Source organism: Stegodyphus dumicola, chromosome 6 (genome assembly GCF_044657685.1).
Source record: "Stegodyphus dumicola isolate Sdum_Otavi_A_Nest chromosome 6, ASM4465768v1".
NCBI classification, from domain to species: domain Eukaryota; kingdom Metazoa; phylum Arthropoda; class Arachnida; order Araneae; family Eresidae; genus Stegodyphus; species Stegodyphus dumicola.
In genome coordinates, this window is record NC_140773.1 from 90,034,610 (window position 1) to 90,062,287 (window position 27,678).

Consider the following 27,678-nt stretch of genomic DNA (forward strand, 5'->3'; position numbering starts at 1 on the left):
TACTGGGCCGATTGACAAAACTCAAATAGCGTTTTTCATGTCTCGAAAGCGCGACTTAGGATATATATTTGATTTATATATAGCATTGTTTTAACATAGGTAGTTGGACACAAAATCGGACTTTTTCTGAAATAACATGCCAATTTTTTCCATATTTCGATTCTACGATTCAAATTATGCCTAGATATTAAATTTTGTAAAATTTGATGCGAAATTTACGGAAAATTTCAAAAATATATCAGTGCCAAGAGTTTGCGCCAAGAATAATTCACTTGGCGAACTTCTTAATATTAGGCAACCTATTTTCCTTACCTTTCCATTATGCCGGAGCGGGAAAAAAGGCACATCCTTCCTCACATCGTTCCTACTTTCAAATAATTTTAACAAAGTGTCTAAACCATATTTGATGTCGCTTTCTACAAATATGCCAAATTTCAAAACGCGCCAACCTATAAATTCACCTGTAGCTTCGGAAATCTTGAATAAAAAATCTGATGTGTACACCACATGACTTCCTTGTACGGAATATTAAATTATATGCATTTTTTCTTCCATTTCAGTTAAACTTATTGGATTGAATTAAATCTACTTCGCCGACAGCGCATAAACCACAATAGAATAAATGCATTCTTTAAAATTCACTCTAGTATTTGTTTACCATAGCGACACTCTAGAAAACAAAATAGGTTTGACCGATATCCTCCTACTCCCAGGTCCACGTACCTATGAGACATTGTTCCAAAAGTCCTTTGACCTTCAGACTTCAGAAAATCAGAATATTTTTATTTAACTTCAAACAATCCTGTATAAGCACTCTAAATGAGTAAGGGTTCTTCTGAAAAACTAGGTGACAGGAGGTAGAAGAGTAACATCTAGAACTATCCATCTTTTCAGGTTTCCACATTCAAAATCTTCTCTTGGGGATACACACCATTATGTTAACAGAGAGTTATTAAAAAAATCATGAAATCTTTCTAAGCAATATCGTACATTAAGTCTTTGAATAGAAAGGAGATGGTAACTGTGAACTGAAAGCAAGGAAAGCCTTGGTCATGCTTGAGATAATGAAGTGGCAAATTGACAAAACAGACAAAGGGCAATCTTTTCGCTGGCTAATAACATAAATTTTGAAATTTGAATAAAGCTCTGAAAGAAGCATTTTAGCAAATTGAAGTTAAATCAAGAATTTCCTAGTCAGTGTTGTGCAGTTTTCTTGAAAAAGGAATAATTGATAAAGAACTAATAAAAATGCAGATATCTCACGAAAGTTGAAAGAAAATCAAGAGACATTGAATTCTTTTTCTAGAATAGTTTAAAGTTATAAAGAAAGCTAGAGCTGTTTTCGCTAATTTGCTAAATACTAGAAGATAATTTTAAGTCAACTGACATATGGCTCACAAGTTGGAGAAAGAATAATCCAACATTTTTCACCAGATATTGCATGGTGCCAAGAAAGAATCCGATTGTGATATAGATGATAACTATGTAGTATAAAACATTTTACTTATACTGCTGAATGGATACAAGCCAAGCAAAGTCTATAATTCAGACGAAATTGAACTGAGTTGCAGAACACTGTCTGGACACACATTATTATTTGAAATTGAAATATTCGTTGGTTTAAGAAACTGAAGGAATAGTTGCTGTATTATTAATGTGCAATATGGACCCGGAAATAAAGAAGATAGCACTGGTTGTGGAGATAAGCAAGAAACCTCAATGGTTAAAAAAAGTCAAAAATTTACTTAATCACAGTAACAAGAAGTCATCGATGACAAATCGTTTATTTACTGACTTTCATTTGAGATGGGACAGCGAATTGATAAATTTACAAAATGGCTTTACTAATTAGATAAAGTGAGCGCACACACCTCTGATCTCTTTCTAAAAAAACAGTAGTGTCTCCTTCTGCATATGCAATTTCTAACATTTAACTTTTCATTTTAGAGCATTATCAAAGCTTTCAAATATCATTATAGAAACAATGTTCAGTAAATGATGAACGTAACTGAATTTTGAGAAAACTCAAGCATTCTGAACGAGATAATCATGTTGATATTTTTACTGTAGGCCATGCATATTCTAGTCAATGCGAGGGTTAGTCTCTTAAAATCAGATAAAAACTGAAAATAGGGTTTTTATGCAGAAGAAGCCTCAGAGGAATTGCAAATTATAGCTTTCAGACATCAGTGAGGAAAGTTACAAAGATTAAGTTTTAGAATATGAGTATTCACAACAGTATTGAGACAGTATGCATAAAACCTAACTAACTACTGAAGTTTTATAAAATTCTGAACAAACTGAGAGAGAAAGTGATGCATTAAAAAAAAGTGATGATATGCTATCATCAGTCGTATCTAGAAAAGCACAAAAAATTCTAAGAAAAAACGCTTTTAGCAGTTTTATGAAATTGAGAATGCAATTGAGACACTGTTGTCGAAACTTATGAAACAAACATAAATAAAATATTTATTTGTAAGAGATAAAATTTCTTCAAGAACGTAATTATAAAAATATTTTATAAAAGATTAAAAATGGATTTCAAACTGCATAATAGTTTAATTTCAGTATTAATTTAGGACTAATTAATAAATGAGTTAATTGTTATTATTTTACTTAAAACTTTTAAACTGATATCAGGACTTACAATAGAGAAATCACTTACAATATACAATAAACAAATCTGTTAAACTCAAAAACTTAACAAACTCAAACAAGTTTGGAATGGAAGTGGTCTTGCGACTGCTGTGCATAATATAAAACACGAAAAGGAGTGACTCCTATATGACACAAAAATGGCCGAGATATTTAATTTTAAAATTTGGAATATTTGACGTCATTTTTAACTTGCCTCGAGGGGATCGGTAATGAAGAAGCTAGAGTAGCTCAATTTTCGGGCTTAAGTGCCATTCAATAATAATATTTTGTGATTTAATAATGTGCAGTATTCTGTTTTTAATTTATATTTAGAATTTTAAAGTGTTTATAATAATTAAAAAATTTATGGTTTGGGTACAACTGATTATACCAAAGGAATTCGCATACAAAGTTTTTCAAACACTAAATATGCGTTATCAATATTTTGATGAAGTTTTATTACTTTAGAATCAATATCTAATAGTCGCACACAAATTAATTTTTTTAATTTGTATAAGTAATGTTATGAGTTGCTTACGTGCCAATACTGAAGCCTGCCAGTATTTTCTAGAACCCGAATTATATAAGTTTCTGAGAATAAGATCTTTTCTCTTTAAAATATTATATGAATAAAAAAATCACAACTATCTTCATATTAATGCTTATCACTTTATCTATTAGCATCATAAATCTTTTTATAAGCTAATATTTTTAATTATATACTAATGCCAAATATTTTGTTTGTCAACGAAATCTCTCAGTCAGTTTTTGTAGTATGAGTGTCAAGGATTTTGTATTTTACTTTTTATTATAAGTATAAAAACTTCTTAAACACGAGGATGGAATCAAGGAAACATATAAAAAGTTAAATTTCGTAACTTTTGCAAAATTATTATTTTAAAACTTTAAAATGCCAAAATATGAATATTAGTGTCATTTGAAACATTTTGGAAATTGAAAGTACATGGCAAAGAAAAAAGGTTGCTTAACTAAAGGAATGGTAAGGATTTAGACCTTTCTTTTGGTAAGTTTTAACATACCCTGCAGGATTTAATAATGGAGAAGCACCTTATCAAAATATTTCTGAAGTTGTTTCAGGAGAAAAATTTTTTCGTTCGGGAATTTTATTATTCAGCAGGTTTAGAAGAACGACTTAGCGATTAAGGGAAACCTAATATTGCTAAATTACATTTAATCAATGTATTTCGGAGTTTACTATGTTTTTCAAATTGTCGTCGGTACCGCTCCAAAGCCCTGAATCATCAATTTTTATTTTATTTTATTTGTATACGTTTGCGGCTTTACACTGAATATACTCCACTAAATTCGACATAGGTTTGGATGTTTCATGCTTAGCCAAGGATGAGTAATGCGTTTATTATGTGCTCTACGTAAAGCATATAATTATTAGATAAATTTAACAACTTATAACTTGATTCTCCCACAGTGGCAAGTCATTAAACATTTCTCTTTGAAACAATAGTTTCGCAGAAATTTTGCTATGATATTGGGCTGACGATATGCAGTAAAAATTAGTTGATTGTTAACTAACTCTAGATACCATATCAAACGGGATATGAAAGTAAAACAGTTTTCATTTAAGTTATTGCATTGTACTTGACCATAGTCCTGTTATTAGCATTTTCAAGTAAGCAACAATTAATTTATATTAATTTTAGAAATGCTTTATGCCAGTGGCCTGAAACTCAAATTGCACACGCGGCCCAAATCTCAAAGTAGCTGACGGGTCGCACTAACAAAAATAAAAGAAAGAAAAAAAGAAGAAATTTAACAATGCAAACATTTTATTAAATTTAAAAATTTCTTACTACATATTTGTCAAAACATATGTACAAAAGTGACGCAAATAAAAATTGAAGTTAATATTTATTTTCTGCTTAAATCTAAAAATTGGTATCAGCAAAAAAATTCCATAGGCCACAATTTTTAATTCAAGTGTAATGGCAGCTAAATTTTAAAATTTTCAGAGTGCCAGTTCTTCAAATAAACGAAATGTATTGAAGTAACCACTAAATAACTTTCTAATAATTTAATCTAAAGACAAACATTAAAACTTTCTCGAGTGGACAAAATTCGAGAATGACAACCTATTTTCCTTCTTTTATTTATTACATTTTTCTATAACGCGCATACAAAAAAATGCATATTTGTATGTAAATAATTATGAACTTTTCAAACTTCTTTGTTTCTTATTACATATTTCAGATACAACATTTCATGGCGTTTCGAGTTTCATAAAGTTTATAATCGTGGAGGAAAATAACTGGAAATTATCTTCATAAAAAAATGTAGATCTTCATCGGCAGTCTAGTTCTTTTCGTAAACGTATTAATTTTTAACCATTCCCATACAAACTGTTCTCATATAAATGAACTCCCAAACAAAACGATTTTCTTATTGCAAAAATTCGTAACTAAGAATATTTATCTTTAAACAGGTATTCATAAAAGTTAATCAAATTTTTATCTTCAGATCTTATTGAAATAAGATGAAGCGATAAAATAAATTAAATTACATTAATTAATTAAATAAGATATAGCGGTGAAATTTAATCAGCTACATTTCTAGATTTTCCGAAGCGTTATTCATATTCGTTTTTAATAATGAAAATAATGTAAAATTGGACTCCAAACTATTAAAATATTAACCCTTTTCTTCAAATTCTTCTCATAATAATACTAATTAAAGTATACGCAGGCCGTATTAAGTTGCTTCGTGGGCCGTAAATTTGCGACAACTGCTTCATGCATTTGAGAGTGACCGACTAATCTCATTTTGGCCATTTTTCTGCAAGATGCAAAGTTATTTTGCTTTATGCTGCTAAAATTAAATCCTTTAACTAAACGAAACAAGCATAAATGAGTAAGTAAAGGAATGTGCTGAGACTATTGACTAAAATAAAAGAAAAAGAAGTAAAGGATTTTGGAAGAATAGGATTTACAATGAAAATAATAAGGTTCTCTAATAAATTTGGAAGTTCATTATTAGAATAAAAATGCATTCTTAATTGTTGGAAAGAAAACCTGCCATCTCCATTAACTGGAGTTCGAAGAATTTCCTTATAAACAGATTAAAAAAAAAAAAAAAAAAAAAAAAAAAATCTTTATTTCATTCCTGAACTTCCGGAAGGGTTAAATGTGTTATCTCATTTTTCCCTGGATAGGTAGACCCTCTATGTTTCGTTATTCTGTTTATTTATTTTTGTTTAATTTCATTATTTAGGCTAGGGAATTTGGCAGAACAAAGGAAACTGATTTTATTCTTTGAAGCCTCATTACATACAGCCTGATTACGTGCAGCCTGGTTCTATCAAAATACTGTTTTTAATGTTCTTAGAATTTCAGTATTATAATAAAAATGGATTTTTAACTATTGTACGGAAAGTCTCTTAACTTCATTAACTGAAGTTAGCAGATTTTAGTGAAGACGCGAGGAAAGAATGGCTAGAAACTTAATCCTGATCTCATCCGCAGAAGACGCGGGACAAAATCATTTGCTTATTATTTGTGAAAGTGAACACTGTCAAGCACACAGCCACGTAGAGTGAAGCATATCTTCATGGTGGGCTTTCTAAGGTACTTTCGCTAACATTTATCTATATTACATTCAGCAAAAACAATGGAACAATCATGCCGATAGTCTTGATCTTTGGTGGCCATGTTTTGACGTTACAAAAAATGCACAACTTTACTGATTACATATCCCAACACCAAGAAGGAATTGTGCTAAATAAACGAAATTTTAGAGGTGTGCTTACTCATTTAAAAGATGATGTCTATTCAAATTTTGGGCTAGAAAAATAAGGCTGGCGCTAATGACCCACTATAAACATGCAAATCATTTTTTTTTTTTTTTTTTTTTTTTTTTAACGCGACGTAAACTTCGTGTCCTTCACTTATCTTCCATATGAGCCATATGAGCCAGTCCATTATGAGCAAGATTGGAGTCAAGAAGGCCTTTAAGGAGACGGAGAAGCCAGTATCAAGAAGTTACTGAGTTTGAACAAGTCCGTGTAAGAGAACTGCGAGATGTATTTTCTTTTCGCCAGTACTGTGAAAGACTTTGCGGAGATTTATCCGCGATGTATAAGCATGTTGGCAGGCCATGGCCAAAAAAATTATAAAACTGCTTTAAAATTAATTCTGAAGAGAATTTTTCGTGGCGTCTGTACGAACGTATGTACGTACGTGCGTACGTACGTATCTCGCATAACTCAAAAATGAGTAGCCTCAGAACGTTGAAATTTTGTATATAGGACTGCTATAACATGTAGATGTGCACTCGTATTTTGGTTGCAATCGGCCGCACCAAACGTATATAAATATATTTATATATATATCCACTCTGTTACCCGGCTCAGTGACCTCAGTTTCTTTACTCGTATATGTTTGTAAATTGTACATTTTTTTCTTTAAAAATGATTGAATTATATTGTTTTTATCTTCCGGTTAAGGTTTTTATGCCTTTAGTAAATCTGTATGCAATATTTTTAGAATTATCAACAATTTTAAAGTTGTTTAAGTGCTGCTAAGCTTTTTTTTATGGCGGCCATTAATTGTTTACGTTTGAAACAGGAGACTATTGGATTTGTGGCCAATCTAGAGAAACTTAGCTTCGCAACAACAAAGATAACATTCATTTATCTCTTCATTTATTATTGCCAATTAAATCATGCTTAATCCTTTCTAGAATTTTTTCGAGGAAATAAGTGTTTGAGATTTACTTCGTAATTTTTAATATAAATATTTTGAGATTTTATGTATTTTTGCCTTCTCGCGAAGTGAGAACTGAATTAATTGAATGAAAAATACTCAATCGTCTGTGAAAAACTGTTTGTTTTTTGTTTTGTTTGCTTAATTTCTTTTATACATCATTCTAGCTTTATTATAGTATTTGAATAGAACATGTGACAACGATTAGATAATTCTATTCTTTAAATCATATAAATTTTGTGCATTATGAGTTATAATATGAACGAAATATAATATTGTTAAGTGAATCTAGTCATGAGTTCAGAAAGGATTTTATGTAACCTAAAGTAGTTACTAATACAGATAGTTATTTTATCTGCACACTTTCTAATGAAAGCATTTCAACTGCTTTGTTCAACATCCTACAATCTAGTTTCGTTTTTCAGACATTGTGTATATATTCTTGTCGATTGATTAATTGAAGAAACGCACATGAGGGTTCTCTACCTAAAGAAATTTGTTTGCGGAGGGATTTCTGAAAGGTATTGTCTCCTGTTCATGTTACGCATGCAAAAATTATGAAATATCGATATAGCTAGCCCGTCTGTTAGGAAATATAAATTTTGGAATCAATCAACGTGATGTATGTTTTTAAAAGTATTTCGTTAGTGTATATATGTAGAAATCGAAACCTTTTGCTATGACTTGCTTTCTCCATTGACATCTGAAGTTTGGCTTAATCTAAAGAATTACCATGATATGCATTCTTCGTAATGTTGTTCTGTCAGTTCTTCAAGTTTTAAGATAAACTGAGTTTTCGAATGACTGAAAAAAATAACTCATATTGTTTTGAAGTTGTTTACTGAATTTTAAAGTTTCTATATTTCTCTCTCAAAGTCTGCCATTTTTTTTTCTTTTTAGAAAGCTGTCTGTGAAGATCCTCATAGTTTTTCCCGTGGAATGACAACCTCACTTGCACACCTTGGATAAAAAAGGGGGCAGTTTTATATCTCCCGCCCTATTAGGCCGATTGACGAAATTTAACGTGCGTTTTTCATGTCTCGAAACCGACTTCGGATGTATATTAGCTTTATATATAGCATTGTTCTAATGTATGTATTTTTACAGAAAATCCGACTTCTTCTGAAATGACGTGCCGATGTTTTTCCATATTTCGATTCGATGACTCAATTTATGTCCAAATATTAATTGTAAAATTTGGGGAAAACTCACCAAGGAATTTAAAAATTTATCATGGCGAATGTTTTTCAGTTTGATCCCAGAATAATTCACTTGGCGATATTGTCAGTTTATAGCAAGCTATTTTATTTTCCTCTTTTAATTATTAAATAGCGGAAGTACATCGTTCATACTTTGAAAGAATTAAACAAAGTGCGTAAACCACATTTGGTGTGGACTGGACTGGATCAAAGTTCATGTGGGCCATATTGGAAACAAAAGAGCCGACTGTCTGGCTAAGGAAGCAGCCTCAGATGCGAATCTCCCCTTTATTGAAATTTCAGAATCGAAACAGATAGCCATCACACATATGAAGGAATTTTATATTGATAAATCGAAAATGCGGTGGGAAAATTCACCAAACAATAAAGGATGCATGAAAATTATCAGAATTTCTAACCAAATGGCTATTTTTAACAACATTAATTTAAACCAAATTCTCACGGGACACGGAAGATTTCACTGTTATTTAAAGAGATTTAATTTACAAAATAATGAACGTATTTTTTGCAATGTCAACGGAGACTCGAAACACTTCATGGAGGACTGTCTTATCTTTGCTGATCAGAGGAAGCTTTATAAAATTGATAATGCTACACAGTCCAGTCACATTAATGTGACCACCACGTACTTTCCATGTCAGAGTTAAATAACCAATCACAGAAGGCAGGTGGCAGCACAGTGCAGTTGAGCGTATATAAAGGGTGTATGAGGGCTTCGGAAAACATTTCAATCGTTGGCGTAATGCAGAAACGAAGCGATTTATCCGACTTCCAAAAGGGCATGATCATTGGCTTTCGGGCCAAGGGTGGAAGCATTTCCGAAACGGCTGAGTTTGTGAACTGTTCGCGTGCCGCCGTGGTAAAAGTGTACCGTGCATGGCAAAATGGGACTGTCCAAAATCAGCGACGTGGCAAATGTGGTGCACCACGGGCCATAGATGACAGAGGCGAACGACGGTTGCGGAGATGCGTTCGGACAGATAGACGGGCTACCGTTGAGCAACTGACCACCAAAATGAACCAAGGGGCTACCAAAAGTGTCTCCCAAAGTACTATTCAGCGAACATTGCTGCGTCTGGGCCTCCGAAGCAGACGCCTGGTTCGTGCACCTATGCTGACTGCTGTTCATCGACGGCGAAGGCTAGAATTTGCACGCCAGTACAGCAGCTGGACGTCCACTGAGTGGCGACAGGTTGCGTTTTCGGATGAATCGCGTTTTATGCTCCATCGGACAGATGGACGTTGGCGTATAAGGCGTGAAACCTCTGAAAGGAACCACCCTGCAACCATTGCCGGAATGGTCCAAGCTGGAGGCGGGAGCATTATGGTCTGGGGAATGTTTTCCTGGCATTCTCTAGGTTCACTGATCATTGTGGAAGGCACAATGGATCAATACAAGTACGCATCTGTCCTTGCGGACCATGTTCACCATTACATGCGCATTGTTTTTCCTCAGGATAATGGCATCTTCCAGCAGGACAATGCGAGGTGCCATACAGCTGCCAGTGTACGTGCGTGGTTCGAAGAGCACCAGGATGAGTTTACCGTCCTCCCCTGGCCAGCAAACTCACCTGACTTAAACCCAATCGAGCATCTGTGGGACCATCTCGATCGAGTTGTTCGCGCCATGGATCCTCAACCGCGTAATCTAGCGCAGCTGGCCACGGCATTAGAGTCGGCATGGCTCAACATCCCAGAGAACACCTTCAGGGACCTATGTGACTCTCTTCCTGCACGTCTCGCAGCAGTCCGCTCTGCGAAAGGTGGTTATTCTGGCTTTTGACAGATGGTCACATTAATGTGACTGGACTGTGTATATATAGTGATAATTGTGATATCAAAGCTCTTTTACTTTTTGCACAAGATGTCCTCAAATTTATCAGGGCAAATGGAAGTTTAATTAGAATTGTGATCTGATCTTTGTGTTTGGAATCTTTGTGTTAATTTTTGTTTGTATGTTCGTGATTGTTTGTTATATGTTGTTTCTTAATTGCATTTTCATTATGTATTATATTTGTTAACTTCCTTTTGGGGTCATTCTTTCTTTCTGACCATGACGCCACTCCGTGACCAGGAGGGTCGGAGAGTACCCTCTATACTCTATACCCCATTTGGTGTTATTATTCGTATAGTTTATAACAAACAGGCCAAATTTGCAAACGCGCCAATGTATAAATTCCCGTATATATTTGGAAATTTGCAGATTTACCTAGAAACACGCTTACTTTAAGAAAATAAAAAAGCTTTTATAATTTGTAATTCAAAATGGTTTTCGGAAAATTTATAAAAATTACTATAAAATACAAATTTTAAAAACAGATCAGAAAATAGCCTCGAATTTTATTTGGACTGAACCTAAATTTTGAATTGTGAAAGAAGAAATCAAATAAGTTTAATTATATACCAAATTAAACTAACACTGAGGAGCTAAAATTTTGAGAGCTAATTTAAAAAAAACACTCGTGCGACTTAACAAAATATGGCACTTTGGCATAATTTTAATCTTAGAATCGAAATGTGGAAAAAAATCGGTATATCAATTCCGGAAAAGTCCAAATTTTGTGTCAGCATACCTATTTTAGAACAATGCTATACATAAATCAAATATATATCCTAAACTGCACTTTCGAGGCATGAGAAATGCAAGCTGAATTTCGTCGTCGGCCCGGTAGAACGGGAGATAAAGAACTGACCCTTTTTTTCTCTGTAAGGTGTTCATCGGTTATCCTCTGTTTTATTCGCAACCTGCATCACTTTCGTTCTGTAATCGATGCTGGATTACATGGAAATTTTAGATTTAATTTTTAATATTACCTAGATTGAATTATATGATCATAATCCTGAAATGAATCCTTTTAGCATTTTATCTTAGCAATTAAACTGACAGAATTTGCATACCTAGGTATCGAAGTCACTAGAAGTCTGTCAGTCACTTTAAAAAATTATGCTCATCTTTCTGGTCAAAATCATATAACGTTTATGTGATAACATGTTGTGAAACTATTCAAATAAGAAAGGTTATGTCATAATTGTTTTAGTACTTAATTATTACTGGAAAGGTAAATGTGATACTGTCGCTCAGCATTCTGAAGTGCTGGAAAGCAACTGTTGCAAAAGATATTGGTGCACAATATATTGCATGAATTGGTGTTCCATAAATTGTCATGGGATTATCATCAGGGAATACAGATAGATAGATATAGGAATATTATAAGCTTATCTCAGCTCATTCCTGATTAATTCCTTTGACTTCAGACAATAAACAACATGCTGTCAAGAGACTAGAGGGACTGGAATAGTTTCCTGACATTTTAAATGACGGTTAAGTTTCAAATGACGTTTTAATTTTTGCCTAACATTCAAAAGCATTTAAAAGGATCGTCATTTACATTTTCAGAACCTGCGCGAAACGAATGAGCACGGTTTGTATCGGTCCTATGTCAAAAGGGTTTAGCCGGTTTTCGTCTGGCCCCATAAACTCTTTCGACGTACTGTTAATTGCTTCCGTTAGGCTATAACAAATTGTGATTTCTCTTGATTTAGAAGCGAAATTAATTAAAATTTTAGATTTTCTAGTTAATGTCTGCGTAAGTTTTAATATGAAAAATAATACCACATAAAATATATTAAAGCAGTAGTTCCCAGTTTAAACTATGGAAGCGGAAGTGGTACGAAAAACGAGTACTTGTACAAGATATCATTAGGAAGTATAAGTAAAAAGCAAGCTAAATGAAGCTGCTTTTATATCAACGCGCTCTTGCGTGCTTTTTGAGATAAAAACTTTAAAACATTTTCTAATTATGTTTTACGGCATTCGTCATCCATTTTGGCCTCTTCATCTGATTTTCACTAGCTTATTAGAAATTAATAAGTATTATTGCATTTCTTAGTCTTCGTTTGCAAAAGTGATAGAAAAGTTTAGCGTGGCAAAAACCTTAAAGCGCCCACTTCTGATAGTGATCAGCATTTCGAGACCATTAATAAGCATGTATAGTGAAATTCATCTGTTTAAGATGTTCATCTGCTCTAAAGATCAAATCCTATAGAAACATGAGTGGTTAAATTAGCGAGAATTATAAAGGTTCCTTTTTGTTATTTAACCAATTATTTTATATTTGTATCCTTGTTGACACTTCTTCCTTTCGTTTGTCCGCCAGAAGGCAAATTAATTCGCTTATATTTAAAGTGACCTTTCTGGATTGTAAGACAGTGCGCGTTCTGCCTCGCGAGGCCCACGTTACTAAGTTGCTCGATAAGATAAGATTTATAATCTTCAGCCTTGCCTTTTATAATTCCCGACGTTGAATTTTCACGCTAGTTAGATAAGTGAGCCAACTTCGCGTAAATTGGTCTGTGTAATTTTCTTTTACTAGTGTCTTGAATTTAAATTTTACATTTGACTGACTGTTACGCTATGTTACATCGTTACAAGTGGTTGGCAGATTTGTAAGTACGGGTTCATTATGCTTATCTTGTAATTCACCTGGCTCCGCAGCGTTTGAATTCAAATTAACAGAAAGTGTTACACAAAAAGTGAAAATTGGAAATTTTAAAAATATAAGTTACAATAAATTATGTAAGTTTGACAAAGAGATTGTAGGAGTTATTAAGGGTAAAAAGAGTGCATGTGGCGTTTTGATATAATCAAAATTATGACTGTATTAACTAAAAATTGTCTTTTATTGTATTTTTATTTATATTGTAATGATTTTAAAATTTTATTGAACTGATTTGGCGTTTCTGCTTGCAGTTTTATTCATTTTGACTTACTGAGATGTTAATGATTTTATCCCTTGTGATCTCTTAATTCTACAAGTGCTTGTTTTTTACTTGGTATGTGTTAACTGTGTGTCTATAGTTCGTATTTTAATGTTGTGATTGTGCTTGAGCTTGCTTTTGTGGTAGGCTTCCTTATTTTAAGTAAATTTTGATTACTAATAGCCTTATTTTTATTTAATTATTTTAAAATTCTCTCATCTTTGCTTTCATATTGTCTATTCAAATTGAAAAAATTCTTGAGCTGTGCAACTATGTTAAATGTATTACTTTTAGTTTGCTTGGTTTCTTTATACTAACGTTCAAGTTACTCGGGCTCGGTGTCTGGTTTACCGAATTTCTCTTAGTTTAATTATCGATATTCGGAGAATCTTTATACTAGTTTGAGGGACTGCTCAGACCGTTGGAGACCGTCGTTTGTGGTGAACTTAATGCGACCCAACTTAATACGTTGGTGGGTTTAAAATTTGACTCACGGTGTAGAACTACTCACAGTGTAGAACTACTTTTATAAACGAATATGAATGGGAAAATGTAGTTTTTATACACATGCTTGTTGGTAATCGAAGATGTATACTTAGCTTTAGCCCGAAAGGCTAAGGTCCCCATGGATAGAACAACTGGCAAAAATCACTTATATTAATAGTCCCTAGAGTGGTTCACCGTCTTCACATTTATGTATTACTAAATGGCAAGGCCATTTCATCATATGTGACGCCCAACAGTGGTTAGTGACCCTGACTGCTCTACCGAAGGGCCTGGATTTGTAACCCGGAGAAGGCATGGATATTTGTAAATGTATAGTGTCTGTGCGGCTTGGGGGCACTCTAAATATGCGGGGAGCGGAAAATTCTCTGGAGAGATTGGTGGTAGGGGAAGAGGATTGGAGACTCTCTGATCCGTCCCCCCCCGGGTGCTCTTTATCAAAATCGGAGCGGTATTGAGAAAATTCGTACTGTCACCTGTATGATGCACCTTTGCCAACGACAAGTGCAGTCTTGCACTCCTTGCTACTGTGAACTTGCTGGGCTTGTTCTGATGTTATTTATTGTCAGACGAGTGAGAAAAGTTACAGCAACAATATCATAAGTTTACTTACAGAATATTTTGATGGAGGAAAAGGTATGAAATATTTTTTAATAGTTCATAATACTAATTTGCATATTTCTGTATGTATGTATATATATATATATATATATATATATATATATATATATATAATGTATTCTGAGTTTTTACTTATTAAATACATTATTTAGATTAATTATCATTTGTTTTCGATACAGAATTTGCTTCCTTATATTCTGTTACACGTACCTTTAAAATTTTACAATTTATTAAGACAACTACATTCACTATATTCAGACTTAATTGTAGGCAGATTCAGATGAGAATTTCATTACATGAAAGGCAAAATATCCATTCTTTTGACAAATAAGCATAAAGGTTTGAGCATTCTTTGACCAGAACGAAAGTAAACGCTACAACTAAACTTCAGATAACTCTTTGGAAGTTAGGAAGTAAATATAATGAATATAAATTATTCGGGAAGAATACAAAGAAATTAATTCAAGCGCTCATTATTATGAACAGATTTCTATAGTAATTTGGGTTTCTAATATTATTTATAGTTAATTACACAGCATATTTTCTGTTTTTAATAGTATTACTATTAATTCTACAGTAATTTTACCAAGTTCAACTTATATTTCTTGTTTTCAGAAATTTCTAGTTTTCGAATTTTTTGTGTCATCTTATGTAATATCCCTACAGAATTAATGATCCACGTTGATTGTAGATTAGTAAATTACCACGTTTGCGAGTTGACTGGAATTTTTGAAGCTGTTCTGAGATCTCTACATTCATAATGCACAGGGGGAGCCAAGGAAAATACAGCCCAGCTTTAGAGTTAAGATGACAAGATAGACCATTTCTGACGCAATGAATTGACTAGGAAGGTAAAATAAAGTTGGAACACTGCTTTATTTGGAGACACAAACAGACAGATAGACAGCTAACGAAGAGCATGTGACTACGGATTCCTCAGAACAGCGTGGCTCTGGATGGAGGGCTAGCTATTTTTTTCATGAACCACGCTGTATTATCGAGACGAATTTTAAAAGTGCTTAATACATTTATTCCATTGCAAATCTTTAAATAAGATAAGGTAGATTTTAATTGTTTTACTATTCGAAAATGAGATTTTTTTTTAATTAGAAACGTTTTTAGCGATGGTTTCTGAACTGGTTTGAGCTGTAAAGTAACATTACATTGCGCAATCATGTCATTTATCATTCACGCAACCTGGAAAGAGTATACACAAGATATACACAAGATAGCACTGTATCTTCCAGGGGCCCGTCGAGCAGCTAATATATAGAGTGCTGTCATTCGAAGTAATACAAGATCTCTAACTTGTCTTTCAAACTGTAAGTGAACGAACTAAGTTTTTAAATACAATAAACCATTTTTAAATTATTCGAATCTTTATTTTATCAACATATCTAATTGATATATAAAAATTTTGAAAAATCATTCAATTTATTACATATCCGTTTGAAATGCCAACATTTGTAAAAGTAGTATCATTAAAAAAGATGCTTCCAAAGCTAAAGATTCCGTAGCTTTGTAAAAAATCCATTTGGTTCTTATTTTTAAAGTGATATTTTGTAGTTTCTAGCATTCTAAATAATATTTGGTTTCCATGAACTTTCAGCTAAATGCAAGCTTTATCTTTTGGACAAATAATGCGAAGCAAAAAGACATTCTACAGTTGCTTTCTCAATGTCAAAAACGTTTTTCTATGATTTTACTTCGTTCCTGTCTACAGTAATACTTAAATTAATTTTTGGCTGTTCATGCATATAACAAATCCACTCAGTTTTCTTCCACTGCTGTCATATCTAGTTTTTATCATTGGGTTTTCTTCGCTCTTTTCCATCTTCTAATGTTTAACCTTTAGTTTGGCAACTTCGTGTTCCAATCTATCATTTTGGTAGATACCTAACTCTTCTTAGCTGGGATTAATATTTTCTAGCTGCTGTATTTTCTCACTCCGTTTGCCTTTCTTCTAGATCACTTTTTGTATTTGCACCGGCAAACTATTAGATAAATACTTCGGGTATTTTATTCCTACTGATAGAAGTCGATATTTTCAACGACATCAGAAATCGATCTATAGTGATACATGTTGTAAGGAAGTGCGCCGAAATGAACAAAAGATAAGTAAGTTTTTTGGAGAAGTAAAATAAGAAATAATTTATTGAATAAACTTTTCTTATCTGTAAAAAGTTTAAATTTTCTTTGACACATAGCAGAAGGATTTAAAACTCAGTATATGCTTATATGTATTCAGAACTATTAATAACAAACAAAATTATTTAAAATTCAATATACGTTAATGTATGTATATAAACAAGAATTGACTTTTAAATGCTAGAGAATCTGCATGAAGTGGTACAAAAGCAAAAGAAAAACGCATAAAGGAACAAACATTTTGTACAGACATTAGGATTTTTTTTGATGCAGGAGTCATGAAAAATTAGCAGTGCCCTCGCCAGGACTCGAACCACGGGCCTCTCGAACTCGCTTCGAGCGTGCTGACCAGTACACCACGAAGCCATGTCAAGAAGGCGGGAGAAATACCTTATATACTCCCCCTTTTAAAGGGCGACTGGAGTTTTAGTAGACCCAGTCGACAAATCCTGGTGGTGAAGAATCATCATTCACCACCTTTTAGTTCAGGCGCCACTGTAGAGACATTAGGTTATTTCGAAGCAGGAGAGATGAAAAAGGAGCAATGCCATCGCCGGGATTCGAACCATGGACCTCTCGAGCGTGCTGTCCACTACATGTACACATACTAAAAATACTATGTGGGGTTCCACATCCTCCTCTTCTTCACATGTATAGTTATATGAGTACAGGAAGAATCTCAATTAGCCTTGTAGTATCAAGGGTGATAGAGGTATTGCTTAACCTACGTAAGTATTCAGTTCTGAAGGTGAACACTCCAAGGACGGCCGGAGGATTTATTACCCCTCTTTCCCTACCACCAACCTATCAAGAAGACTTTCTGTAAAATTCTGTAAGTCATTTGAATACAGTGAAACAAGATGGAGCTTCATTTCCATGTACTAGCTGTAGTTATTGAAGCCATTCTTCTTTGTTTAATTCCAATTTAAAATCATAGAAATTCGTAGCGCGGTAATGATCTCTCATCAGCTCAATTTTTCTTTCTTTCGAAATTTATTCTAAGATATATAAACTGTAGTTGTTGCCACAAACTAATCTTATCTAGATTAACATACCTTGAGATTTTAGTTAAATTAGAAAATATACTGGTCATGTATTTTAATACTAATAAATAATAAATTATAATTTTTTTTTAGATTTATCAACTTCAGGTTCAATTCTTTCTAATTAAAATCTATGGAACAATACTTTATATTTCTTTCCTTTTCCTAAAATTCGAATAAATTTTCACTGCTACAATGACAATATTCTAAAAACGTGGTTCGATATTAGTTTTATAGTAATTGGCAGACAAATAAAAATATAAAATAAAATAAGAATAATCAAATTTTCTCTCTTTAGTTAGAATATTACTTCATTTTATTTTGATACAGTTACTACGCCTATGATATCATTTTATAACGTTACGTCTGAAAACTGAGAATGGTAGCGACTCACGAACAAGACTTTTTAAAATAATACCTATTAAAGACGTTCTAAATGGGAAAAATCTGTTCGAACCGATATTTTGAAGATTGCAAAACTATTTAAATATTTCGTAGTTAGAAATAAGAGTATGATAAAAACTATGTTAAAGAAGCTTTACTAAAAGCGTTATCATTGATTTTGAAATAACAGACAAAGTCTGTAAAATGGGGGTACTCATTGAATGAATGCTTTAAAATTAAAATATCAGTCTTTATTATGATTTGGAAAGACGATTTCTCAAAAAATGCAAAAATAATTTTAGCGATATTGGAGCTTATTAGAATGATTGTCTAGTATTTATTCAAATAAAATAGAACGGTTAATGAGCAATAAGTGCTGAAAATGTGTTTGCAAATTTTAAAACAATTACCCAAATTTAAAATGAAGTAAATAAAATAACCCCTTATCGAGCAAAAGATACTTCTAAAAAGGGCTTCTACTAAATAATGAGCCACTATTATTAAGATACAGTGATTAGCGGTAATGATCGCTGTATCATTGACCCACGCTTGAATCCCTAAGAAGACTTAGATGTTTGTAAGTGCATAGCGTCTTTGCGGAGGCAAACCAAAAATCCTGTCGAGCGATTTGGTATTAGGAAAAGAGAGGTGGGAATTTCTTGAATCCATTGCCCGCAAGATTCTCCTTCAAAACTGGGACGGAACGGAACAAAGTCGTACTGTCACCTGCAAAATGCTTAAGACCCTTGCCTAACACAGGTGCAATCCTGCGCTTTTAGTCACTATCAAATTTGTCGGCTTATTCCGCTATTATTGTCAGACAAATGAGATACATCGCTGCACACAACAAAATAATAAAAGAAGGAAATGTTAAATTGCCTTTATAGAAAATGATTCTTATAGTGTAATAGATGGCTTCAACAAACTTAATCTTATACAAAAGCTATGACAGAAAGCTTAGGAAGTCAGAAAATCTAATTGTATTCTCTCACCTCAAAAACATAATATTTCAAAAGTGATTGGCTAAAAGTACAGCAAGCTTTAATAATCTAACGGATATGCCTTCTGTGATTGACTTAACCTAAATTGAGCGTAAGATTTAGATTTTTAGGTTGGTAATTTATTGCTAAAAAAAAAAAGAATTTGAGTGGGCGTTCATTTTTAGATTCGGTAAATAAAGAAAATTTCATTAAATAAGCAATTTCAGGCATACATTTCTGCGTGCATTACTTTGGTTTTATAATTACTTAAATATTTATTTATTGCAAAACCGGACATCCAAAATACAACACCAATAATAAGAAGAAATAGTAAAGCCATATTTACTCCCTGAATAATATAACACATGAAAGACATATTTATCGGATTAAAATCATATTCCCGTTCGACTCACGGGACTCAAAGAAAGCAATATTTTTCGTATTGCAGTACCTGCTGAGGCATATCTCAGCACTTAAAGTAAGAGGCTTTGCTAGAGCGATTTGGGTTTAACAGTATTTTCGTATGTTAGTTACCAAAGTACATTTGGTATAACCAAGGATGAAATATTCTGAATCGCTCGCCTGCCAGTCATCAACCAGACGTGTTCGACAGACGATATATTAGGAGAACCGTCAAGTCAAGGCAGCAGTGCGGCTTAATAAGCAATACAGAATTATAGAGCATTAAGTTCTTCATGCTGCTGCTTATTTTTCTGCTGAAACTTGGCAACCGGCATGGGAGGACAACAGGTTCTAAAACCACAGAAGTATAGAGGTGGCTGTTGAGTATGAGATGCAGTCGTGGTAATGTTGCATTAAACGAGTACAGAAGCAAAATACATACAATGACAACCGTAACGATAATTCCAGGAGATGAACTGGTATGACGAGGTATACTGCAAGAATCGGGATGTCTGTCACCGCAGTGCCACCTGATTCGGGTACGACCATCGTACACCGTATTATAAGCAGAACCGAAATTTGTCTGAAGAAACAATATCGTACATTTGTTTATTCATGTTCGTTTCCAATTCACCAAAGTAGTCGCGTACGTTGTGGTGTAGAGCTAACGATAATCGCAATAATGGACAATGCAAATATTTCCCTCCTCTGCAGGCAGAACGATAGTACCTGATGACGCAGGTACTATTCACCCGATTCTTACCCTCTCTGAACGACAGATTCTAATTCTTTTAACCCTCTGTTCTTGATGTTGCTATAAGATTTATATTTCAGATGGCAAAGTATGTCAGATTTAAAATAAGTAAATTTATAAATTTTCTATCTTTAATTATTAAGTTTTTATTTTTTATTTGAATAAATGTATCATAATGATTTTAAATAAAAGATAAGTAAAAAAATAATCTGAATTATATAGCAAAAAAATCTGTTGTTTTATTATTTAAATATCCATCTGCAACAGAATCAAATCGAATTTGATTTTGATGCAGATGCATTACATTATCAATTATCAATACTTTTATTGATAACTGTATTACATTATTAATACTTTTATCAGTAATTCTTGAGTAACCTCTAGAACAGGGTTTCTTAAACTGTGGGCCGCGGAACCTGCAGCAGGGGTTCGCCAAAAATTTCAGCAGTTTTGATATTTCTTTAGCTTATTATAATAATTTTGCAATTACCAAATATTTTTACACAATATATCTGAGAATAGATAAAGATAAGCAATACATACAAAGAAAAAAACGAAAAAGTTTCAACGCATTCTTTTTATAATATAAACATTCATTTTCCTTGTTTTGCACACGACGCTGTCATTTCGTCAGTTACTTATTTAAAATTTTCACATTGTTCTATGTCTTAAAATTAGAAATTAAAGTTAATGACCTAAAACTGCAATAGTGTATTACAGTACAAGTGAAAACATTGACAGTTTCACTCACCCATGCGTCGGATTTGCGCAATGCTTATCGGATTCCACAAAATTTGTTTAAATATTATGAGGTCCTGGGGCGAAAAGTTCTCAATCATAAAAAGGGGTCGCGACTGAAAAAAAGTTTAAGAAACCGTGCTCTAAAAAGACTGATTGAACTTCCTTTTTCAGAAAAAGTGAAACAATTGAGAAATCAAAATCACTAGCCGTAGTTTTAGAAATGCCAAAAACTGATCATATAAACACGATACCATGAATTTCAGACTTGAGAATTCTTATGTTGAGTATTATTCAAATTTAAAATTGTTTTTAATTATATTTGATACATCAATTATATTTGTTCAACAAATAACTATTATTATTTGTTGAATTCCTAGTGACTTCAAGGGAGGGATTATGTTCTGTGTTATGCAAATACGAGAATCGTTCGAACAATTATCATTTTAGACCTCCAAGACCACAACTCGAATTAAATTTCTGTCTAACTTTTTATATGAATAAAGAAGATATCATAATGTGAATGAATAAATGAATAACGCATAATTAATTCCTTCCAAATCGCATAATCTAATAATACGATACTTATCTAAACTTCGGTTGAAAAAGTACAATCGTTACTTACCGTGCAAACGGTAAAGAATTATTATTTCAAACTGCGCAGAATTTTTTTTCCGAGCAGTGAAAGTGTTCCCATTTTTATACCTTCGTCGGGAGATTCAGTATTCACAAATTCTATTTCTGTATCAAAGAGATAGAAATTTCGAACATTAGAAAGAAATGTCAATTCACATAAATTTTAAGCTATAGATATTCATCATTCTAGTATTTGATTTTGCGTTTAATTTTTAATGGACGAATAGTTTTAGTCTATCTAACGTATTGAAGAGAAAAGGCCGAATATGAAATAGGTAAAACATTTTGACCTGCAAATAGTTTTAATCTATTCACATACTGAAAATGCAGTTTTCATCTCTTAGAAGCTTCAATTTTTAATAAGAAAGCAAAACAAATGTTTATTTATGGCACAATCTGACGATTCGAGATTCGCAAAATAATTAAAATTAAGAAGAGAAAATGCATTTTTCTCTTTACTGCTATAAAGGTAAAGAAGGATCTAGAAAATATCTGATTCTATAAGAAAAGGATATATCGTTAAGAGGTTAAAGAATTCAGGAAATCAGAAATTATATCCATTTTTTAACAGTTTTTGATTTGTTAATTAGATAATCATATTGCTCATGCCTAAGTTAAGGCAAAAAATTTTTACAGTAAAGGAGGCTGGGATGATATTTAAAACTATAGCACAAATACATATCTATCTAGGAAAATAGGAGTTATAAGTCAAGAAAATCGGTTCATATTTACGCGAAACATGAGGGAACTCCTTGTAAACAAATTATTGATTATTTATTTTTATATTCGGGCTATGCACACTTAGTAAGCAAATATTAATCATTTTACCCACACAGTCGGTGCTTGAATCGAACTGAAAGAGATTGCATTTTCCTTAAGAAATCTCTAAATAGTTAAGAATAAATGAAAGCAAGAAAAAATAAAATAGTACTTCGCAGTAATAGATTAAGTCAACAGGAAATACACTAATATGTTCTTATTTTCTGCAGATATTATTTTAATGAGCAGAAAATTTTATTTCAAGTAAAATTACACAATTTATTATGTTTTTAAATGCTTTTATGCTTTATTTTCAGTTTTCATTAAGTGAATATATAAAAGTAAGTAAATTTGCATGCATTTCCAATTGCTTAGCTTTTAGTAAATGCTTTTTATGAGCTTATGAATTATTAAAAACATAATAAAAGTTTAGTAACATTATTTTGTCAAAAACGTTATGCTAGGTGCAGTTAGGAATATTTTTTTTTACCATAGCAGAAGCTTCAACCAAGCTGAGAAGAACGTGCGAAATAACGTAGAAAAATTCAGCATTCAATCGTAGCTAATGGGTGCACGTTGCTCATCAGCGAACCTTTCACACGTACTTTTCAAGCGCCGGTAACGGGCACAAAGTTATTCCAGGTCTCGGAGAATGCCCTGGGTACCGATTTCTCCTCAGCACGGGAACACCTTTCTCCTCTCCCTTTTAAAAATCGCCCCTTCTGGTTGACAGCGGTTCAGCTGCTGAAAGGATGTCGATCCGTCTGCAGTTGCAAGTGGCGCACTGCTGACCTGCTAAGGTGCAAAACACTCCATAGATATATTCAGTTTGCTATGTGATAATCAATTGCCTGCTTACCTTGCAGATGGAAGATCATCCAAAACCCTTCTTTAAGCCTTCGGATGTCTCTCGGTTTAGACGTTTGACGCGTCGCCTAGACAACCGATCCACAAGTGGGGTACACATTTGGGCATGCTCGAGGAACCAACCAATCGCATCGGAGGGAGCGAAGGACTGAAAGTTGCATTTTGGATGAACAATCCACGTGTCTTTCGCAACCTCTGCCGTGCCTTAATTTTGATTGATTTGTTCTGTCTTTACCTGTCTGAGATGTTTAGGGCTCCGAAAAATAAAGCAAAAGATGTCTAAGCGGATACAAATGTACTATATCAAGAGATCAAACTACTTAAAATACTGTATTTAAAATGCTATATCGGTTAGCACATGAATCGCCACCAAATCAAAGCGCGGAAAAACCAACGAAAGCTCGGAGAATTGGAATAACAAGCCTTGGTCTTTCGATGGTTATTAAAACATTATCAATCGAATAATAGCCATAAAACTTTACTAACCAATTCTTAACTCTTTTGATACGCATACTTATTAAATGATTTCTCATTTTGTTCTGTTTAATATGAAATAAGGTAAAGGAATTAACGTATTTTGTTTCCCTTGATTCTTTCACACCAAATATTGGCACATTTGTCCTTTGTTCTATGTATGAATCGATCTTAACTGATTTTAAGAATAATTTTCAATTTACTATTCATCTTTGAGAACATTTAATTTCGGATGTGAGTTGAATCATTAGTTTCTACTTAGTTTCTACTGGTCTATAAATCAGTTTATATTGAAAATAAAAAAGAAGGAGATGTATTTGAATAAATGTGAGAAAAGGATGAGTTTCAACTGAACTTTATAAAAGTATATCATTTAAATGATTTGACTATTCGAACTGTGCAGAACCAGAATGGATTAGGATAACTGATTGCTTAATCGATCTTGATATTTGCGTTTTCAATGGATTTTAGGTGAACTATTTATTATCTAAAGTTATATATTTAAGTTAAATGTAAATTTATTTTCAAGTAAGTATTTTATTTTTTAGAAAAATGCCAAGGCGAAAAAAGTGTTTTTATATTATCACAAAAATAGCAGTTATTTTTCGCACACTGTAATCTTCGAGTAACGTATTTGCTGTTTCAATTTCTTTAAATAACAGATAATTGTTGATTCATCTTTAATTGAAAAGAAAACTGTTTTGAAATTAGGTGCCATAATTAAGAATAATATGTTCATGAAATCGACCCTCCAGAGACAAATGCAATAGTAGTAGTTACAAGAAATTTTATATATCCAATAACTAGATTATGGCGCATAAATAGAAGATTTGGAACGAATTTACTCAATTAATCTCTATCTTATTTTCAAATTTTTCTATGAATTTTCGACGATCTCTGTTCAAATAGATTTTTATGATTAATAATACCCGGTTATAATTAATAATAACCAGAATTACTCGTATTGCATATATACATATATGTGATAATCGTAGCATATGTACATAAGATAAAAATTAACTAAATCTCAAAATTATGATTTAAGCTAGTAATAGCCCTTAATTCTCCCTCTCTATCTTAAAAGTGGTAATGCTTTTTTCTGCACTGCGTCATTTCCTGATCAATCTATCTCACATAACTTGACACTGAGGCCATAGCTAATTCGAAACCTGAACTCAAAATTTCGAACTGAAACTTTTCCCTTAATAAGCAGCTGAAACCGAAACCTTCTTTTTCTGTACCTCCATACTGGATATTTGCGCGCTTTTGCTTCTACCTCTGATGCCGCTAAGACGCTGCTTCTCTGCTCTTTTCCTATCGCAACAGTATCCAAAATATAAATGTTCTTGAATAAGCACGATCAGAGTGCCAAGTAAATTATGGCTGCATATGCCAATTGAAATAAAGCTGAATATTTAATCTTTCTCGGTTGCCAAGTTTCCTCTTGGATCAGTATGAATCTACGCTCAACGCCATCAACATTGCTAGGTCTTCTTCATTACACGTAGTATATATATTTGAATGATTTGAATTAGTGATTGTTCCAATAATCTATATAATCCATTCTGATAATCAAAACTGAAGTATATTTGAAAGTTACCGTCATTTCAAATATTTGTTAAGGTTATTACATATACGTAAAAACTCCGGTAATATGTAATAACTTCGGTTATTAATTGTCATAACTAGTTATTATTCAAAACAGCCACGACTTTGGATCAGTGTGACCAATTACACATAATAATTATATTTGTTTGCAAATATTAATAATTACCAGTAAAGTCTAGCGCAGCGATTCTCAACCGGTGGTACGCGTACCACTGGTGTTACGCAAGAGAAAAATAAGTGGTCGGCAAAAGAAACAATGTATTTTTAACTATAAATTCAAAAATTAGATACCCCAGTACTCTGTTTAAAAGTTTTCTATAACACTCGTAAATTTATGCTATCTGATCTTTGTTCCAGTCAATAGCCGCTCATAGACTTTGGCAAAATAATCTGTTCTTATTTTCACAAAATTCTTTTAGTCATAGACGTAACAAAATTTGTCATAAGTGATGTTTTTAAAAGGAGTAATAGAAATGGGTATTAAATTTAACAGAAAATAAAAATAAGTTCCTATAAAAAGATAATAGTATCTCATTAATTATTTTAGAGTTGAACGATTTATTAGCATGTCTACACTTTATATCACTATCATTTCCGGGCTCATATTGCTCTATTTTCAGTTGGAATAACTTTATACATCGATCTGCTGTTTTTAACAGCAGGGATCTTGTTGCTTTGTATTCCTTTTCTACGCGATTTGAGAAACTTGATTTTTGAAGAATTTGTAATATATTGTGCTTCTAAATATTTGTGAAAAAATAATAAAGTAAACCTAGATTTTCAAAATGGAAAAATAGCTAGGATTGACTAAGCGGAAAAATGATTATTCATAGGTTATGGATCCAGGAAAGTCTACTGGCACTAATAATATTGAAAAGAAAAGAAAAATTCTTTATAGAAAATGATATGAAAGTTGTTTGTTATTTGGGTTAACTGGAATGGAGATGAAATGAACCCTAAACCTCAATGTGTTATCTATTATCCAATCAAAGAATCTTTTTAAATCAAGCTGTGAAAATTCTTAATTTTATTAAAAGCCGAGCTCTACATTCATGAATATTTACTATTTTAGGCCAAGAGATGGGCAGTGAACATGAAATGCTTTTGTTACAATCCAAAGGAAGGTGATTATCCGTAGGCAAAGTTTTAGATAGTCTTTTTGAACTTCTATCCGAAATTCAAATTTTCCTCTCTGATTCAAAATTTGAATTGCAAAAATGTTTATTTAGTGAATTATTATAATTAATTATTATAATTAGTATTTATTAGGGAATTATTATAATTCACTAAATAAACATTTAGTTGCGCGTTCAGCATATGTAGCTGATAGTTTTGGAAAGTTAAAGGAATTAAATTTAGGATTACAAGGACAAAGTGTTAATTTGTTTACTATTACAGATAAAATAAATGCAATGATAAAAATCTCGAGCTAAAAACCAAAGAATTACATAATAATATTTTAAGCTTTTTGCCACTTATAGAAAGTTTTCTAACCGAAGATAATTTGAAAGTAAAAGAAGAATTAGCAATCGACATTAAAAACTATTGTTTTTCATTAATAAATATTTTCACCATGTTCCCGAGAATATGAAAAAGAAAATTGTATTAGAAATCGTTTTTGCTCAAATGTACCAGAAATTTTATCTCGTGAAGAAAAAGGACAATTGATAAAAATTTCCTAATTCTAACTGAAGATTTCAAAAATAACACACCTGTTATTTTGGCTGAACCAAAAAAAAAAAAAAAAGAATTTAAAGTCATTTTAAATGAAGCTATTAAATTTTTATTACTTTTTTGTACAACCTATTTGTGTGAACAAGAATTTTCTTCCATGTTATATTTGAAAAACAAATATAGAACAAAATTAAAGTGGATTCTAATTTGTGGTTAAAAATAAGTGAAATAAGTAAAATGCGACCAGACATAAATAAATTGATCTCTCATAAACAGGCCCGAATTTCACACTAAAGTTTAGAAGTCTTGTAATTTAAATTTTGATGATTAAAATGGGGACTAATTTTTAATCTAATATTTTTTATGCGCGCATATTTAATGCAAATAGCCAATAGGTTGTGCAAATGGCAATACATATATACATATATTTACTATTTCTATTGAGAATTGAAAATTAATCATTGTAAATAATGTACTCGTGGTATAAAAGTTTTTCAGTTTTTGCTTAGATGGGACGAGTTGGTCAAAAGGTCGAGAACCGGTGGTCTGCAGAATTTAAATTTAATCTAAAAATATATTTGATACTAATTTTATTTATTTAACACGATGCATGTATTTGTTACACTGACCAGTTTTTATATGTACTATGCCCCATTTCCTATTTCAAAAATCACCTGTTAGTTAAAAGCAAATGCAGAAAAAGATTCTGTGGCATTTAAGATTACAAAGAATTCTCAA

The 27,678-nt window shown here is 32.4% G+C and overlaps 1 protein-coding gene across 3 annotated transcripts in view; it reads right to left on the reverse strand.

Moving 5' to 3' along the window:
• Positions 1–23,276, reverse strand: part of LOC146996798 (uncharacterized) — a 68,598-nt gene extending 45,322 nt beyond the window's left edge. The window contains exon 1 of one of the 3 annotated variants that reach the window (XM_085818667.1): positions 23,177–23,276. Coding sequence is in view for 2 of the 3 variants with exons in the window: in XM_085818664.1 (XP_085674790.1) it covers positions 22,808–22,869 (62 nt within the window). In the remaining variant the exon portion in view is untranslated. Of the gene's footprint in view, positions 1–22,807; positions 23,136–23,176 lie in introns of those variants that run through there. The other 2 variants (XM_085818664.1, XM_085818665.1) reach the window with 2 other exon arrangements.
• Positions 23,277–27,678: the final 4,402 nt, after the last annotated feature.